Source organism: Haematobia irritans, chromosome 2, assembly GCF_050003625.1.
Source record: "Haematobia irritans isolate KBUSLIRL chromosome 2, ASM5000362v1, whole genome shotgun sequence".
NCBI lineage: Eukaryota > Metazoa > Arthropoda > Insecta > Diptera > Muscidae > Haematobia > Haematobia irritans.
Genome location: NC_134398.1, coordinates 27,322,767 through 27,342,906, shown reverse-complemented (window position 1 = coordinate 27,342,906; position 20,140 = coordinate 27,322,767). Strand labels below are relative to the sequence as shown.

Below are 20,140 nucleotides of genomic sequence, written 5' to 3'. Positions count from 1 at the left end.
ATAGAAATAAAATTTTGACAAAATTTTCTATAGAAATAAAATTTTGACAAAATTTTCTATAGAAATTAAATTTTGACAAAATTTTCTATAGAAATTAAGTTTTGACAAAATTTTCTATAGAAATAAAATTTTGACCAAATTTCCCATAGAAATAAAATTTTGACAAAATTTTCTATGGAAAGAAAATTTCGACAAAATTTTCTATAGAAATAAAATTTTGACATAAATAAAACTATAAATTTCAATTAATTTCTTTAATGTTTTATTTTCAAATATATTTTTTTGATTTTATTTTTGGAATCTTACATTTTTGTATATTCAGCAAATGTTGTTTTTCATTAATTTTATTAATGTTTCTTTAGTAACTGCTCTTCTTATAAATTACTAATATTTAAATACAAAACTAGGGTACTTGTAGAAATAAAAGCGCATCTGAACCATTTAAGCCTTACAACAATTATTGAGTTCCTATGAAATAGTATCACTTGTTCGTTGCTATAATTCTTATTAATTATTACTTAAAATTTAAATTATCCAAATAATATTTACAAAATTTAAACAATACAAAAAACAATGTAGGAATATCAGGTTGTGTGATTTATACTCTGGTCATGATCATGCGTTCGCTCATAATGTTCTATCTTCTCTATAATACGATCGTTTATCATTTCCTTAACATTAATGGACCATAGGAAATCATAATGATTCCAATCATCATAGGGTATACGATATAGCTCAGCACAGGGTAATAAACTGGCCAAGTATTCGACATCTTCAACGGCGGACATATAATCGTTTGTGCTATAATACATGTGAACACAGCTCTTGATATTGGTCACATCATAATGGGGTGGGGTTTTTTGGTTGTACTTCTTGAGATTGAGATCAATGCCATAGTCAAATTGTTTGAAATCTCCTGAGGTATACAATTGCAAATAATGGATGATTTGTGTGGTTGAAGCTCCCGCTGGATGAGTTTCACAGACATGAGGCAATAAAGTCTGGAATTATATAAGAAAGAAAATATGGAATTAGTATTGACCATTCCCTCAAATCTCTTTAGTGTGTAAACATAACCATAGCGATAAGCGGTAGGCGAAACATTTTCCCGCTACATACAAATACAATAAGCTTGTCGGCCAGGGATTCCGGACTGTCTTGTTTCCGGACTTGCTTGTGATGGAGTTGAATAAAAATATACGCTGTTCTGTTCTGAAGATGAAGACTTTCCACGCGACCAAGCAACAGCAACGCTTAGTAGTGTCTTGCAAATTTTGGAATGCAATGGCAACATTATGGCATTTCCGCCCATGAATTTGAATAGACTTTAACAATCCCACGGTGTAAGGTTCTCTATATCGGATTGACCCGATGGGTCCAGCTCATCGGCCTGCCGCTGCCACATCAGTGTTCGTCTTTCGTCTCCATGTGCTGGAGGAGGTGCATCCCGGAGAGCCTTCTCCGTTTGCTTCTGGTCCGAGCCGAGATAGATTCGCGACCCTGATTCTCTTCCGATGGATGGAGTTGCATAAAATCATACGCTTTTCTGAAGATAAAAGAATTTCCACGGGACCAGGCAATAACAACGCTAAGTAGTGACTTAAAAATTATGGAATGCAATGGCAACATTATGGCATATTCGCCAAGTAATTAGAATAAACTTGAACAATTCTACGGCGATAGGTTCTATGTATCGGATTGATTCGATGGGTCCAGCTCATCGGCCTGCGGCTGCAACATCAGTGTTCGTCTTGTTTCTTACGTCTCCATGTGCTGGAGGAAGTGCATTCCGAAGAGCCTCCTCCGTTTGTGTCTGGTACGAGCCGGAATAGATTGGCGACCCTGATTGTATTCCGATGGATGGAGTTTAATAAAAACATAAGCCTTTCTGAAGCTAAAAGAATTTCCACGGTTCATAAAATCTACAATGTCACTGTTCTTTCCTCGGAGCCCATTGCAATCAAATTGCAAATATGATGGACTTTCCGGAACTGGTACCACAATATTCGGTTGGTGAGCTGGAGAAGTCGGTGGGGTCAGGTAGTCTGATGACCCAGTACTGCTGTCGTTGGCACAGCATCCTAAGACATAGCCAATGTGACTATACTCCCGTAGCAATGTTTGGCCGAAACAGTTCCGGAAGTGCACCTATTCCAGGTACCGGTTATAGCTCACCGAGACCGAACTGCGGTGAATTTTGTTTCGGAAGACGGAACATTACCATGGTCCAGGTTTTTCCTTTATCACGGATCGAACTAAAATCGGAGTGAGTAGGCTCCCCGGGATGCACCTCCTCCAACACAAAAAGACAGACCAAATAACACGTACACTGATGTGGCAGCCGTTGGTCGATGAGGAGGATCCATCGGATCAAATTTCAAAAATGATGCTTATTCCGGACCTGGTACCACAATATTCGCTTTCAGATGCTGCGGTGGGAAATATTGGTGAGCTGGAGAAGACGATGGGATCAAGCAGTCTGTCTTTGGCGCAGCATCCTTCGCGTAGTCAGTGTGACTATACTCACGTATCGATTTTAGGCCGGAACAGTTCCCAAGCGCATCCACTGCAGGCACCGGTAACACCTCAGCGAAACCGAGCGGTGGTGAATTTGGTTTTGGCAGACTGAACATTACCATAGTCCGGGGTTTTCCACTATCCTGGAGCGAACTAAAATTAGACGGAGTAGACTCCCCGGGATGCACCTCCTCCAATACAAAAAGACAGACCAAACACCACGAAAACTGATGTGGCATCCCTTGGCCGATGAGTTGGACCCATCGGGTCAATCCAGTGCAAAGAACCCGCCGCCATGGAATAGCGGACCATTGTACTGTACAGTCTGTCGAGATCAGATTTAGAAGATTCGATTTCGGCAAGGTTTTACAGGTGCTTGGAGTGGATGTACTTCCGAAAGTGTTCCGGCCTAACATAGCTTAGGGAGTAGTAACACGGACTGCATGGCAGAATGCTGTGACAACGACAACAGTAGGGGGTCGACAGGCTACATGCCCTCCAACTCATTATCACACACACATCAATAATGTCGCAGCATCGAACACCGAATATTGTTGTACCAGTCGCGGAAAGTGCATAATTTTTGCAATTTAATTGCCATGGACACAGAGGTAAGATTTGTAACAAAATACGGTTTATGAAAGTGAATCCAGGTTGCGGCGGTCCAAGTAACAATGACACCTGTAGCTTACGCCATTGTGATAGATACAAAATGCTGGGTAAGGATCGCCTAAGGAATAGAGATGGTGGCTTTTATATCGTGCAGAATAGACCTATCTCCCTTGTGCCAAACAATAGTTACCCTTACATGGAATGTATGGGAATTGAAGTCAAGTCTGAAGCTGATGGGTGGTAGCTGTGCTTCAGGCTATAGCCCACAAATTGAGTGACTGTGGTGTGGACATAACCGATTCGTGCTAGGAGACTTCAATGTCCTCCATGAACTTTGGAATTTTCTCCTGGGTAATTACCAGAGAGGCATAGCTTTGGCAGAATAGATAAATGACTCCGTCAGATATTTCTTAGCGCCAACTGATAAATGACATTTTGTCCACTTAATTTTACTAGGATCAGATCACCTCCCCACAGTGGTGCAATGGTTAGCATGCCCGCCTTGCATAAACAAGGTCGTGGGTTCAATTCCTGCTTCGACCGAACACCAAAAAGTTTTCAGCGGTGGATTATCCCATCTCAGTAATGCTGGTGACATTTCTGAGGATTTCAAAGCTTCTCTAAGTAGTTTCACTGCAATGTGGAACGCCGTTCGGACTCGGCTATAAAAAGGAGGTCCCTTGTCATTGAGCTTAACATGGAATCGGCAGCACTCAGTGATAAGAGAGAAGTTCACCAATGTGGTATCACAATGGACTGAATAGTCTAAGTGAGCCTGATACATCGGGCTGCCACCTAACCTAACCTCCCCATAGTTCTCACCATTGGCCCGACCCTCCGATTTAATAAGCTGTGAACGTAGACGTTCATCACCACCAAAAGAAAAACCAACTAAGACGATTTTAGCTCACGTCCCCTCCTATGTTCATGTAGCCCAGAGGGTACTCCTGCACATCATCAACGCAGCATCCTCTCGCTTAATAACCGCTGGTTCCAACTTCCCAGCAGAAGCGGCGGGAAGTCGTCTGCCAACGCCACTGAAATTTGTGATAAGCTCCGTAGTAGAATCGTGGTCTTCAAGTCGCTTGCCGGCAGCACATGGAATGCGCACAAAGAAAAACCAACTGGGACGATTTCAGCTCCCGTCCTCTCCTATGTTCATGTAGCCCAGAGGGTGCTTCTAGACATCATTAACGCATCAGCCTCTCGCTTCATAACCGCTGGTGCCAACTTCACATCAGAAGCGGCGGGAAGTCGCCTGCCCATGCCACTGAAATTTGTGATAAGCTCTGTAGTAGAAACGCGGTCCTCAAGCCGCTTGCCGGCTGCACAAAGAAAAACCAACTGGGACGATATCAGCTCCCGTCCTCTCCTATATTCATGTAGCCCATAGGGTACTCCTGGACATCGTTAACACAGCAGCCTCTCGCTTCATAACCGCAGGTCCCAACTTCCCAGCAGAAGGGGCGGGAAGTCGCCTGCCAACGCCACTGAAATTTGTGATGAGCTCCGTTGTAGAATCGTGGTCCTCAAGTCGCTTGCCGGCAGCACATGGAATGCGCACAAAGAAAAACCAACTGGAACGATTTCAGCTCCCGTCCTCTCCTATATTCATGTAGCCCAGAGGATGCTTCTAGACATCATTAACGCATCAGCCTCTCGCTTCATAACCGCTGGTGCCAACTTCCCATCAGAAGCGGCGGGAAGTCGCCTGCCCACGCTACTGAAATTTGTGATATGCTCTGTAGTAGAAACGCGGTCCTCAAGCCGCTTGCCGGCTGCACAAAGAAAAACCAACTGGGACGATATCAGCTCCCGCCCTCTCCTATATTCATGTAGCCCATAGGGTACTCCTGGACATCATTAACACAGCAGCCTCTCGCTTCATACCGCAGGTCCCAACTTCCCAGTAGAAGCGGCGGGAAGTCGCCTGCCATCGCCATTGAAATTTATGATGAGCTACGTTGTAGAACCGTGGTACTCAAGTCGTTTGCTTGTTGCACAAAGAAACCCAACTGGGACGATTTCAGCTCCCGTCCTCTCCTATATTCATGTAGCCCATAGAGTACTCCTGGACATCATTAACACAGCAGCCTCTCGCTTCGTAACCGCAGGTCCCAACTTCCCAGCAGAAGCGGCGTGAAGTCGCCTGCCATCGCCACTGAAATTTGTGATGAGCTACGTTGTAGAACCGTGGTACTCAAGTCGCTTGCCGGCAGCACATGAAAGCGTACAAAGAAACCTTAAACTATGCGGCGCAGTGTGAACGTCTAAGACAAGTGAAACGCAGTGGAATAACATACTGATTGACGCTTGTCACATTTTCGCTTGCTCAACCATATCTACCCGACTGACCAGATCACTCTGGACGCATCCCATTTTATTCGCAGAGTTCCTAGATCTCGATGCAAGCTGATGTACCATAACGCAACGCAAAATTGGACGATAAACACACTGCTACAACAACAAAAGTTAAAGGGTGATACGGTCAAAATTTTGTCAATAAAAACTTGACGTATTTCTTTCAATTTTACATTTAAAAAACCTGAACACCCCTCATTTTGAAGGTGTGTGTGTGAAGAATGTTGCTTCTATTTTGATTTTGGAATTCACTCTTCAGTTGTCAAAATGCCGACCAAGCAAGAAGAGCAGCATATCAAAATTTTGCTCGCGCATCGCGAAAATCCGAGCTACTCTCACGCAAAGCTGGCAAAATCGCTAAAACTTGCCAAATCAACCGTTACAAATGTAATTAAAGTGTTTGGGGAACGTTTGTCGACAGCCAGGAAGTCTGGATCGGGGGGAAATCGAAAACCGGAAGCCGCTGAGACGACAAAGAGAGTTGCCGGTAGTTTCAAGCGAAACCCTAACCTCTCTCTCCGATATGCCGCAAATAAGCTGGGTGTATCGTCTACAACCATGCATCGAGCCAAAAAACGAGCCGGACTATCGACTTACAAGAAGGTAGTGACTCCAAATCGCGATGATAAACAAAATACGACGGCCAAAGCACAATCCCGGAGGCTGACGAAGTTTGACTGCGTGGTAATGGACGACGAAACCTACGTCAAAGCCGACTACAAGCAGCTTCCGGGACAGGAGTTTTATACGGCAAAAGGAAGGAAAGGTAGCAGATATTTTCAAGCACATAAAACTGTCAAAGTTCGCAAAGAAATATCTGGTTTGGCAAGCCATCTGTATCTGTGGTTTGAAAAGCAGCATTTTCATAGCTTCCGGGACTGTCAACCAAGAAATTTACGTGAAAGAGTGTTTGAATAAACGTCTGCTGCCTTTCCTGAAGAAACACGGTTGTTCCGTACTGTTTTGGCCGGATTTGGCATCTTGCCATTACGGTAAAAAGGCCATGGAGTGGTACGCCGCCAACAACGTGCAGGTGGTTCCCAAGGACAAAAACCCTCCCAACACGCCAGAGCTCCGCCCAATTGAGAAATACTGGGCTATTGTCAAGCGGAACCTAAAAAAGACAAAAAAAAAACTGCTAAGGACGAGCAGCAGTTCAAGGCAAACTGGCTTTCTGCGGCGAAGAAGGTGGACAAGGTGGCTGTACAAAATCTGATGGCAGGTGTCAAGCGTGAGGCCCGGCAATTCGGATTTGGTTAGGCGAAAGCCTAACTGAATATTTTTCCTGAATTTTATACTAATTGAACTTGAAAAAGAAATTTAATTTGATTTTTTAAATAAACGATTTCACCGATTTACACGCGTTTTCCCTTGACCAAATCGACCGTATCACCCTTTAGACTATTCAGTCCATTGTGATACCACATTGGTGAACTTCTCTCTTATCACTGAGTGCTGTCCGATTCCATGTTAAGCTCAATGACAAGGGACCTCCTTTTTATAGCCGAGTCCGAACGGCGTTCCACATTGCAGTGAAACCCTCAGAAAAGTCATAAGCATTACTGAGGTGGGATAATCCACCACTGAAAACCTTTTTGGTGTTCGGTCGAAGCAGGAATCGAACCCACGACCTTGTTTATGCAAGGCGGGCATGCTAACCATTGCACCACTGTGGCACCTAGGTGAACACTTGCTTACGTGTATTTCTTATGGGAAGCCCAAAATCCGCTACGGAATACCGTGACCGCTAGCGGCGTGTCGCCAAATTAAAGTCTATTCTAATTCCTTGGCGGAAAATGGTATAGTGTTTCCATCGCTTATCAAATGTTTGAACTCATCACTAGGCATTGTTGTTGCCTTGCCACGTGGACACTCTTTTATCTTCAAATTTATTGTATTTGTCGCCTCGAACAAAATGTTTCGCCTACCGCTCAACGCCTACCGCCTATCGCTATGGTTATATTTTCACACTTACGTCGCTTTTTTTTTCTATTCGCCCATCGCTATGATTATGTTTTATACACTCATTAGTCCATACTTACATGATTCAAATGCCTTGTGCCCCAGCCTCCAATGAAATTCAAAATTCCCGAACATAAAAATTGAAAATGTGAATCGGGTGAGCAAATATATTCACAGAATAGCTTTTGTACACTTGTCGTCGGCAGCAGTTCAACTCCGGCCAAGACCATACTCAAAAATGATGGATAACCCAGAAATATGCCACCCACTTTGGATAAGACAAACGAATGATTTCGCATAAATGCTATGGGTGCTAATAAATGGACGGTGCGTACTTTTTCATTGTACCATGGCATCGAAGACATTAGAACAAAAAATGTTGTTGTTCCCTGGGAGTGTGCCACAAAGTGGACAGAACCCACATTCGTCTCCTCCAAGACATAATCCAACATCGCCGTTAAATCATAGACCCCGATCTCATGCCAACTAAAATTCCAAAAATCTGATGAATCGGGTCTTTTGTGTTTATGTTGGCGGGAATAGGTATTGCCCCGGGCATTTCCCAACCACACATCGTAACCCATATCGGCAAACATATAGGCCAGCGATGTCTCTGGTCCATTTATAATCCAATCGTCCGAGGCACATAGTATACCATGTTGTAGAAATACCACTGGTTTTGTGGTCACATTGCTGTCTCGAAGCTTTGGTGAATCTGGAATGCGATACATTGTGAGAATGTAATCATCATTTGTATGGACTATATGCTCTTCCACAGGATAATTGTGGTTGGATATTAGGGTGGCCTGTGGAAAGGAGATGATGTAAAAAGAATTAAAATTATATCAAAACAATTATGGTAAATACAAAATAAAATATTAAATATGATATTAAAAAAACAATTTTGGTATTATTATTTACTTTAAAATAGAAAACCTTCTTTAAAATATTTAAAAATATTTTTGTGAAAATTTCATTTCTATAGAAAATTTTGTCAAAATTTTATTTTTTTTTAAATGTTCTCAAAATTTTAATTCTATAGAAAATTTTGTCAGGATTTTATTTCTGTGGAAAATTTATGCCAAAAATTTTATTCTTTTGAAAATTTTGTCAAAAATAAATGAAAGAAAAGAAATAAAATAAAATAAATCTTTTATATCTATAGATAATTTATATCAAAATTTTATTTTTTTTTTAAATGTTCTCAAAATTTTAATTCTATAGAAAATTTTGTCAGGATTTTATTTCTGTGGAAAATTTATGTCAAAATTTTATTTCTGTCGAAAAATTTGTCACAAAATAAATAAAAGAAAAGAAATATAATAAAATAAATCTTTTATGTCTATAGCAAATTTTGTCAAAATTTTATTTCTATAGAAAATTTATATCAAAATTTTAGTTTTATAAAAAATTTTCTCAAAATTTTATTTCTGTAGAAAATTTATGTCAAAATTTTATTTTTATAGAAAATTTTGTCAAAATTTTATTTCTATAGCAAATATTGTCAAAATTTTATTTCTATAGAAAGTATTGTGAAAATTGTATTTCAATAAAAAATTTATGTCAAAATAATAATTCTATAAAGAAATTTGTCAAAATTGTATGCCTATTGAAATTTTTATCAAAATTTTATTTCTATAGAAATTTTTGTCAAAATTTTATTTCTATAGAAAATTTTAACAAAATTTTATTTCTATAGAAAATTGTAACAAAATTTTATTTCTATAGAAAATTTTGTCAATTTTTTATTTAACTGTTTTCAATAGAAAATTTTGTCAAAATTTTATTTTTATACAAAATTTTGCCAAAATTTTATTTCTATACAAAATTTTGCAAAAATTTTATTTCTATAGAAAGTTTTGTGAACATTGTATTTCAATAGAAAATTTATGTCAAAATATTATTTCTATAGAAAATTTTGTCAAAATTTTATTTCTATAGAAAATTTTGTGAAAATTTTATTTCTATAGAAAATTTTGTCAAAATGTTATGCCTATTGAAATTTTTATCAAAATTTTATTTCTATAAAAATTTTTGTCAAAATTTTATTTCTATAGAAAATTTTGTCAAAATTTTAATTCTTTAGACAATTTTTGCAAAATTTTATTTCCATAAAAAATTTTAACAAAATTTTATATCTATAGAAAATTTTGTCAAATTTTTATTTCTATAGAAAATTTTAACAAAATTTTATTTTTATAGAAAATTTTAACAAAATTTTATTATTATAGAAAATTTTGTCAAAATTTTTATTTCTATAGAAAATTTTGTCAAAATTTTGTTTCTATAGAAAATTTTGTCAAAATTTTGTTTCTATAGAAAATTTTGTCAAAATTTTGTTTCTATAGAAAATTTTGTCAATTTTTTTTAAAGAAAATTTTTTCAAAATTTTATTTCTATAGAAACTTTTGCCAAAATTTTATTTTTATAGAAAATTGTGTATACATTTTTATTTCTATAGAAAATTGTGTATACATTTTTATTTCTATAGAAAATTTTGTAAAAATTTTATTTCTATAGAAAATTTTGTAAAAATTTTATTTTTGTAGAAAATTTTGTCAAAATTTTATTTCTATAGAAAACTTTGTTAAAATTTGATTTAGATAGAAAACTTTGTTAAAATTTTATTTCTTTAGAAAATTTTTGCAAAATTTTATTTCTTTAGAAAATTTTTGCAAAATTTTATTTCTATAGAAAATTTTAACAAAATTTTATTTCTATAGAAAAATTTAACAAAATTTAACAAATTTTTTAGAAAATTTTGTCAAAATTTTATTTCTATAGAAAATTTTGTCAAAATTTTGTTTCTAAAGAAAATTTTGTCAAAATTTTGTTTCTATAGAAAATTTTGTCAAAAATTTTTTTTAAAGAAATTTTTTTCAAAATTTTATTTCTATAGAAACTTTTGCCAAAATTTTATTTTTATAGAAAATTGTGTATACATTTTTATTTCTATAGAAAATTTTGTCAAAATTTTGTTTCTATAGAAAATTTTGTAAAAATTTTATTTTTATAGAAAATTGTGCGAAATTTTATTTTAGTAGAAAATTTTGTCAAAATTTTATTTCTATAGAAAACTTTGTTAAAATTTTATTTCGATAGAAAACTTTGTTAAAATTTTATTTATATAGAAAACTTTGTTAAAATTTTATTTCTTTAGAAAATTTTTGCAAAATTTTATTTCTATAGAAAATTTTAACAAAATTTTATTTCTATAGAAAATTTCAACAAAATTTTATTTTAGTAGAAAATTTTGTCAAAATTTTATTTCTATAGAAAATTTTGTCAAAATTTTATTTCTGTAGAAAATTTTGTTTCTATAGAAAATTTTAACAAAATTTTATTTATATTGAAAATTTTGTCAAAATTTTATTTCTTTAGAACATTGATGTCAAGATTTTATTTCTATAGAAAATTTTGTCAAAATTTTATTTGTATAGAAATTTTAATAATTTTTTTTCTATAGAAAATTTTGTCAAAATTTTATTTCTATAGACAATTTTGTCAACATTTTATTTCTTATAGAAAATTTTGTCAAAATTTTATTTCTATAGAAAACTTTGTTAAAATTTTATTTCGATAGAAAACTTTGTTAAAATTTTATTTCTTTAGAAAATTTTTGCAAAATTTTATTTCTATAGAAAATTTTGTCAAAATTTTATATCTATAGAAAATTTTGTCAAAATTTTATTTCTATAGAAAATTTTAATAAAATTTTATTTCTATAGAAAATTTTAACAAAATTTTATTTCTATAGAAAATTTTATTTCTATAGAAAATTTTAACAAAATTTTATTTCTATAGAAAATTTTGTCAAAATTCTATTTCTATAGAAAATTTTCTCAAAATTTTATTTCCATAGAAAATTTTCTCAAATTTTGATTTCTGTAGAAAATTTTTTCAAAATTTTATTTCTATAGAAAATTTTTTCAAAATTTTATTTTTATAGAAAATTGTGTAAAAATTTTATTTTTATAGAAAATTGTGTAAACATTTTATTTTTATAGAAAATTGTGTTCATTTTTTTTCTATAGAAAATTTTGTCGAAATTTGATTTCCCAAAGTTCATTAGCATTGTGCCTAAATATAATTATGCATTTAATTTTTATTTAGTTTTTGGACAATTAATTTTTATATTATATGTACATTCATTAGTTTGTGCTTTTGTTCCCTCATCGAGTAAATAGTAATTAGAAAGTCATTGACATTTTGAAAACCCCCAAAAGAAGTATATAAATATTTGCTATATATTTAAGAATTTTTCTTGTTTAAATTATATCAATTTTGTTGTCACTGAATATTGTTGTGTTGCTGGGTTCTTGCGGATTATTGACGTTTGTTTAACTTGGGAGAAAACTTTAAAAGAAACGCGAAATAATTTTGCTTAAGGCAAAGTAAAAAAAAAACAACAACAAAACAAAAAAATTTTAGCATATGGTCAATGTCAAGGGAAAAGTTTTTTTGTTTGCAGAACGTGTCTTTCTTATGGTATCTACATTGATTTAAAATCGAATAAAAAATCTTGAATTTTTGTATATATTTAAACTATTATCTATTTTAGGCATTGTATATATAATACAATAATTTTCATATATTATTTTTATTATATTTTAAATGTTTTTCCCATAGTGTTCCAACTAATCTATGCTGGGCTCTATAAAAATTGTGTTCATTAGCATTTCTAATCGATGTAGTCAAATCCCCTTCTAGATTGATAGAGTATCACATTGATTATCAATTAAGTCACTCTCACGCTCATTTATAGTCAGGGAGCATGTGACAGTTTTATCTAATTACGTAAACGCACACATACGTACATATTTCGATAGTAATTATCATCAACAATAAGCCAACATCAATCACATTGATGCAATGAACCTTACTACATATTTAAGTATTGCAAACATATGCTTTCGTCGTACGACAAAGATCAACTTCTACACGTAATGGCCAATGGAGATTTGTATACATACATTTTTATTTAAAAAAATGTGTATTTGTATATGTTGTATCCCCATTTGGCATATTCTTTAAATGGCAATGAAATTGACTTAAAAAAAAAAAAACAAAAATAATAAATTTATTCATATCAACAAAACAAAATCGATTATTCGCACCACGACAATGCCGGCAAAAGCAATACAAGGAGGCCATCCAATCTCGCAAACCAAAAGAGAGTTAAATTAAATATATATGTTATGAGATTCTCTGAATACACAGTTATAAATGTTGATTTGGTTGCTCTCTTCATTCATTCTCTGTTTGTAAAGGGTGATTCTTTTGAGGTTAGGATTTTCATGCATTAGTATTTGACAGATCACGTGGGATTTCAGACATGGTGTCAAAGAGAAAGATGCTCAGTATGCTTTGACATTTCATCATGAATAGACTTACTAACGAGCCACAACGTTGAATTTTCAGTGAATGGGCCCTAGAAAAGTTGGCAGAAAATCCGCTTTTTTATCGACAAATTTTGTTCAGCGATGAGGCTCATTTCTGATTGAATGGCTACGTAAATAAGCAAAATTGCCGCATTTGGAGTGAAGAGCAACCAGAAGCCGTTCAAGAACTGCCCATGCATCCCGAAAAATGCACTGTTTGGTGTGGTTTGTACGCTGGTGGAATCATTGGACCGTATTTTTTCAAAGATGCTGTTGGACGCAACGTTACGGTGAATGGCGATCGCTATCGTTCGATGCTAACAAACTTTTTGTTGCCAAAAATGAAAGAACTGAACTTGGTTGACATGTGGTTTCAACAAGATGGCGCTACATGCCACACAGCTCGCGATTCTATGGCCATTTTGAGGGAAAACTTCGGAGAACAATTCATCTCAAGAAATGGACCGGTAAGTTGGCCACCAAGATCATGCGATTTGACGCCTTTAGACTATTTTTTGTGGGGCTACGTCAAGTCTAAAGTCTACAGAAATAAGCCAGCAACTATTCCAGCTTTGGAAGACAACATTTCCGAAGAAATTCGGGCTATTCCGGCCGAAATGCTCGAAAAAGTTGCCCAAAATTGGACTTTCCGAATGGACCACCTAAGACGCAGCCGCGGTCAACATTTAAATGAAATTATCTTCAAAAAGTAAATGTCATGGACCAATCTAACGTTTCAAATAAAGAACCGATGAGATTTTGCAAATCTTATGCGTTTTTTTTTTTTAAAAAGTTATCAAGCTCTTAACAAATCACCCTTTAATTTACATTGATCAAGGGTTTGGCCCCCTCTTTAAATTACTCCCATAGGGGGTATTATGCTCATGGACAACAACAACACCATGAATGACAATGACTTTTTTATACAATGGCAGTCAACTAGACTACGAATTGAATATGTATACGTATTGATAAGTATATAATTTTGCTTAAAGAATAAAAAAACACATGGTTTATACTCCTTTGCTTATTTCTTTTGTTTACTCTCTACTTCTCATAGAAGAAAAACATTCGTGATTCTGCAAATATTCCGGTTTTTTTCTGTTTCGTTTAGATTCGTTTTTTATGCTATAATACTTGCGTAATTTCTAACTGTTTATGGTTTTGTTTATTTAGAATAGTTAGCGATTCTTAGGAATGTAGAAGGGGTGTGGACTTTAACCACTTCGTACACTAATAGTGATATGGTTATGAGAAAGAGGGGTATCATACACGTGTAACTATTTATGTTTGAATTATTTTGATAGGCATCTTTAAATCAAACTCTCTGTAGTATAGAATATAGTACATTCTCAAATTACTATGTTTTCAGCTTAAAATGTAGAGTTTACGAGAGAGTGTAAAACGTCTGTATTAGTGGGGCTTCACGTCATTATATCTTAATCACAAAAGTCAAAAAATAAACTCCTTAAATTGCCATAAATAGTTAATTTTGAGAGTATATGTGCGAAAAAGGCCACAACAAGACCGACTCTTGCACAGAGCAAGAACCTCTAACTTCCGATGCTAGGTCTGACCCATCATTTTTATTTTTTAAAGAATAACTATCGCATTTTAGACTTCCCTTTGTCACTGATAAGACACGCCGAGGATACTATCGCTTCGAACAAAGACTCTCACTCGATAAGAAAATAATAACGCCTAAGAAAGTTTTATCTTCGTTGGCGAAACTAATTTGACAAACTTTCGATAGAACATGTTTGAAGGAGTGGCTTTCATTTCACTGAGATAAAAATAAAATCGGGCTAATTATATGAGAATAATTCCCCGATCAAGAAATGAAGTCAATATGGCCCTATCTCTCAAGTTATGTTGGTCTATGATCTACCTAACATTTATTTCTCTAGAAAATTTTCTTTGCTACAAAAAATTTGACAAATAAAATTTTTCTATAGAAATATTGACAATATTTTATTTCTATAGAAAAATTTCAAAAAGTTATTTTCTATAGAAAGTTTTGTAAAATTTTATTTATATATAGAAAATTTTGTCAAAATTTTATTTCTATAGAAAATTTTGTCAAAATTTTATTTCTATAGAAAATTTTGTTTTGCAGTCTAAGGAGCTATGTCCAAATAAATTTGACAAATATACTTTTCCTCTGTTGATTAAGATAAGATAAGATTGTAATTTATGAGTTTAAGCTGAAATCAACACAAACCAAAAAAGAAATCAACAATAGAAAAAAATTATTTCTATAGAACATTTTGTCAAAATTTTATTTCTATAGAAAATTTTGTCAGAATTTTATTTCTATAGAAAATTTTCTCAAAATTTTATTTCAATAGAAAGTTTTCTCAAAATTTTATTTCTATAGAAAAATGTAAAATTTTTTTGATAGAAAATTTTGTCAAAATTTCATTTCTCTAGAAAATTTTGTTAAAATTTTATTTCTATAGAAAATTTTTTCCTATAATTTATGTCAAAATTTTATTACTACAAACATTTTTTGTAAAAATTTTATTTCTATATAAAGTTTTTTCAAATTTTTATTTCTATAGAAAATTGTTGCAAATTTTTATTTCTATAGAAAATTTTTGCAAATTTTTATTTCTATAGAATTTTTTTGCAAAATTTTTTTTCTAGAAAATGTATGCAAATTTTATTTTTATAGAAAAATGTTGTCATTTTGTCATTATTTCTACAGAAAATAGCAAAAAAAATTATTTCTATAGAACATTTTGTCAAAATTTAATTTCTATAGAAAATTTTGTCAAAATTTTATTTCTATAGAAAGTTTTCTCAAAATTTTATTTCTATAGACAAATGTTGTCAATTTTTTTTCTATAGAAAATTTTGTCAAAATTTCATTTCTATAGAAAATTTTGTCAAAATGTTATTTCTATAGAACATTTTTGCAAAATTTTATTTCTATAAAAAATTTATGTCAAAATTTTATTACTATAAAAAATTTTGTCAAAATTTTATTTCTATAGAAAATTTTTGCAAATTTTTATTTCTATAGAATTTTTTTTGCAAATTTTTATACCCTGCGCCACACTGTGGAACTGGGTATTATAAGTTAGTGCATATGTTTGCAACACCCAGAAGGAGACGAGATAGACACATGGTGTCTTTGGCAAAAATGCTCAGGGTGGGCTCCTGAGTCGATATAGCTATGTCCGTCTGTCCGCGAACACATTTTTGTAATCAAAGTCTAGGTCGCAGTTTTAGTCCAATCGACTTCAAATTTGGCACAAGTATGTGTTTTGGCTCAGAATAGAACCCTATTGATTTTGGAAGAAATCGGTTCAGATTTAGATATAGCTCCCATATAGATATTTCGCCCGATATGGACTTATATGGCCCCAGAAGCCAGAGTTTTACCCTAATTTGTTTAAAATTTTGCACAAGAAGAACAATTAGTACTATAGTCAAGTGTGCCAAATTTTATTGAAATCGGTTCAGATTTAGATATAGCTCCCATATATATCGTTCGCCCGATTTACACTCATATGACCACAGTGGCCAATCTTTTACTCCGATTTAATTGAAATTTTGCACAGTGAATAGAATTAGCATTGTAGCTATGCGTGGCAAATTTGGTTGAAATCGGTTCAGATTTAGATATAGCTGCCATATATAGCTTTCGCCCGATTTACACTCATATGACCACAGAGGCCAATTTTTGCTCCGATTTAGTTGAAATCTTGCACAGGGAGTAGAATTAGCATTGTAGATATGCGTGCCAAATTTGGTTGAAATCGGTTCAAATTTAGATATAGCTCCCATATACATATATGTTTTTCTGATTTCGACAAAAATGGTCCAAATACCAACATTTTCCTTGTTAAATCGTCACTGCTTAGTCGAAAAGTTGTAAAAATGACTCTAATTTTCCTAAACTTCTAATACATATATATCGAGCGATAAATCATAAATAAACTTTTGCGAAGTTTATTTAAAATTGCTTCAGATTTAAAAGTTTCCCATATTTTTGTACTAAAATTGTGTTCCACCCTAGTGCATTAGCCAACTTAAATTTGGAGTCTATAGATTTTGTAAAAGTCTATCAAATTCTGTCACAAAAAATCGCTTCTGTAACATATACTCCCAAACATATTTTGCTTCAAGCATATACATTTTTGGCTATTGTCCAAACATTTATATGTTTGATCTCTTCCAATATATAATATGTTTGAAAGCATATTGGTCTAAAAAATATATGTTTGGGTAGTCAATTTTCAAACATTTTGCATTTTTGCATCCAAATTCAATAATGTTGTCTTCCAAAAAACAATATGTTATTATGTGAACATATAATATGTTTGGAAGCATTTTGCACCCAAAAATATTATATGCTTAAAAAAATTCTCCCAAACAATATTGTGCTCAAAATTTTATTTATTTATTTATATATTTACAATCATAATGAATTATGAAAATAAACAGGTAATATAGGTGCTAACAACATAGGTTTTCGACCTGAATGCTCAAAATTTTGTTTCTGCCCAATTGTATATTACCCCACATCTTTCTCACTTCCACGAGATTTTTTAGATCTTAGCACCTTTTTCTGTAATACAAACATTGTAGAAGAAATTATTAAATTTTTTTTATTTTAATTTTACCTTTTGCTGGACGGGGATTCGAACAGCGGACCACACAGTTTGTAAGGATCAAAGAAGTAGCTGATCAATTGCCCAAGGAAAAATAAAATGTTAATTTTGTAATAACAAGCAACAACCACCAACTTAATTCAATATCGCTCCCTGTTAAATAGCGCTCCAAGCTACTAAACACATATATGTTTATAGGCTATTTCTAAATTAATATATGTTTGCATCCAAGCATATTATATTTAAAAACATTTTATGTCCCAAACATAATATGTTCTAACATATTAACATATATGTCCCAAACATGTTATGCTAGTTTATGAACATTATATGCTTGCACTCAAAAATATTGTGTTTAAAAATTTGTTTTCCAAACATATAATGTTTATAGCCAAACATATGAAAAACAGTCTTTTTCATCCGTGTAGCACCCAACACATTTGACGGATGTGATATGGTATCGAAAATTTAGATCTACAAAGTGGTGCAGGGTATACATTTTAAATTTAAAATTTAAATTTTAATTCTAGAGTTTTTGTAGAAGTACAAAAAATTGTTTCCATTAAAAGTATTTGTATCTGGAAATGCAAACTTTTATATAGCTCCCAGCAAATTTTAAGTAGTTGAGATGGTAACACAAATGTTTGTCTACATAGTGGTGAAGGGTGTAATATAGTCGGCTCCGCCCGACTGTAGACTTTACTTACTTGTTTTTTACTAAAATTTTGAGTCTATAGATTTTGTAGAAGTCTATCAAATTCTGTCCAGATCGAGTGATACTTAAATGTATGTATTTGGGACAAACCTTTATATATAGCCCCCAACACGTTTGACGGATGCGATATGGTATCGAAAATTTGGATCTACGAAGTGGTGCAGGGTATAATATAGTGGGCCCCGCCCGACTTTAGACTTTCCTTACTTTTTTTTTTATAGAAAATTTATTGAAATTTTTTTTTTACAGAAAAATGTTGTCAAAATTTTATTTCTATAGAAACTTTTGTCAAAATTTAATTTCTATTCTACCATCCAGAAAAAAATTTGGAAGTTCTTCTAAAGGCACAACTTTAAAAGCACTTTCAAAAATGCCCTCTCAAAGATGTTCTTTATTTTAACTACACAGGATGTTGTTGTTAATTCAACTTGCTTTTTTCATATTTTTAATGGGTAATTTTTACTTTTTTTTGTTTCAAATAGATTAAAAACAGAGTAAGAATTAATAAAATGGAACAAATTATTAAAATTTTGTCGATAAAAATGCTAAATCCATTCTAGAAAAATTGCGAATTTAGTTGAGGTCAAACATTTCAAACAAGCGTTAGAGTGCATTGGAAATCATAAAAAATTGTAAAAAATATTTATTTAGGAAAATATCACAACATTTTTTAATTCACATCCAAAACAATGAATTCGGAGCACACCGTAAGAAGTGATGCAAATTCAGTACAACGGCTGTTGAAATGGTGGACATCCATCCTATGACAAGCCCATGTTAAATACATCGCTTCTGTGCTAATTTTGCACCACTTCCGGATCCAAAAAAAAAAACATTTTCACTACTTTTTTGGCGACGCTTTTTTTACTGGGCAACTGTGGCAACCGTGCTGCCACCACCAATAACTAGGTCAATTTTATGATGACCTGACCACATGGTGATATGGCTATAAAAATATTAGAATAACATCCTTGTGTCCATATTATCATTTCAATAGAATTCAGATATCTTGTTTTTGTTGATATATTAATATGAGTGCGATTGTTACTTTTAATTCACTCTCTTTAAAAAGCTTGAAACAGTTGCAATATACGATTTTTGAAGGATCGAATCTTGTTTTACTTCTCTATTACTCACTTGTTTTCTTGACAAATGGTTTGACTTAGAGGTGTGCGCGTGAGGGATTTTTCACGCACGCTCACGCACGCTCACGCACGCTCACGCACGCTCACGCACGCTCACAAATTCAAAATGTCATTCACGCACAATCACGCACGCCTTTTTTAGAATTGCTCACGCACGCTCCCGAATGAATTCGTAACATTCACGCACGATCACGCACGCCCGTTTATGAATTGCTCACACTCACGCACGCTCACGAATGAATTCGTAACATTCACGCACGAAGGTTTTTATTGATTCACGCTCACGCACGTTCACGAACCAAAATCCTGCAAAGATAAACACTCACGATTGCAGAATAGTGACTACCGCACGCTCACGACGGGAAATATCAACTCACGAACAACAAACTTATTCACGCACACTCACGATTCGAAAAAACTACTCACGCACGTTCACGAACAATGAAACATACTTCCACACACCCACGATTCATAAAAAATTATTCACTCACGCTCACGATGTAAAATGCAACTCACGCACGTTCACGACATACGAAACTTACTCACGCACACTCACGATTCATAAAAACTATTCACGCACGCTCACGATGTAAAATGCAACTCACGCACATTCACGATTCATAAAAACTATTCACGCACGCTCACGATGTAAAATCAACTCACGCTCGTTCACGACTATTATACTTACAAAACAAACGAAAAAATGTAATTCACGAATGAGTACGAACTTAAAAACTTACTCACTCTTGCTTGTGATACAAATGAGCTACCCACACAAATTCGCCAAAATATTTCTAATTTAAAATCTGAAGTTGAAAACGTACTCAA

General features: G+C 33.7%; 1 protein-coding gene across 1 annotated transcript in view; it reads right to left on the bottom strand.

Annotated features, from left to right (window-relative positions):
• Positions 1–239: 239 nt before the first annotated feature.
• LOC142223772 (lipase 3) overlaps positions 240–20,140 on the bottom strand; it is a 52,519-nt gene continuing 32,618 nt past the window's right edge. The window contains exons 3-4 of the mRNA XM_075293624.1: positions 7,533–8,258; positions 240–1,001 (exon numbers count right to left, since the gene is read on the bottom strand). Of these exons, the coding sequence (XP_075149739.1) occupies positions 585–1,001; positions 7,533–8,258 (1,143 nt within the window). The 3' untranslated portion in view covers positions 240–584. The remainder of the gene's footprint in view (positions 1,002–7,532; positions 8,259–20,140) is intronic.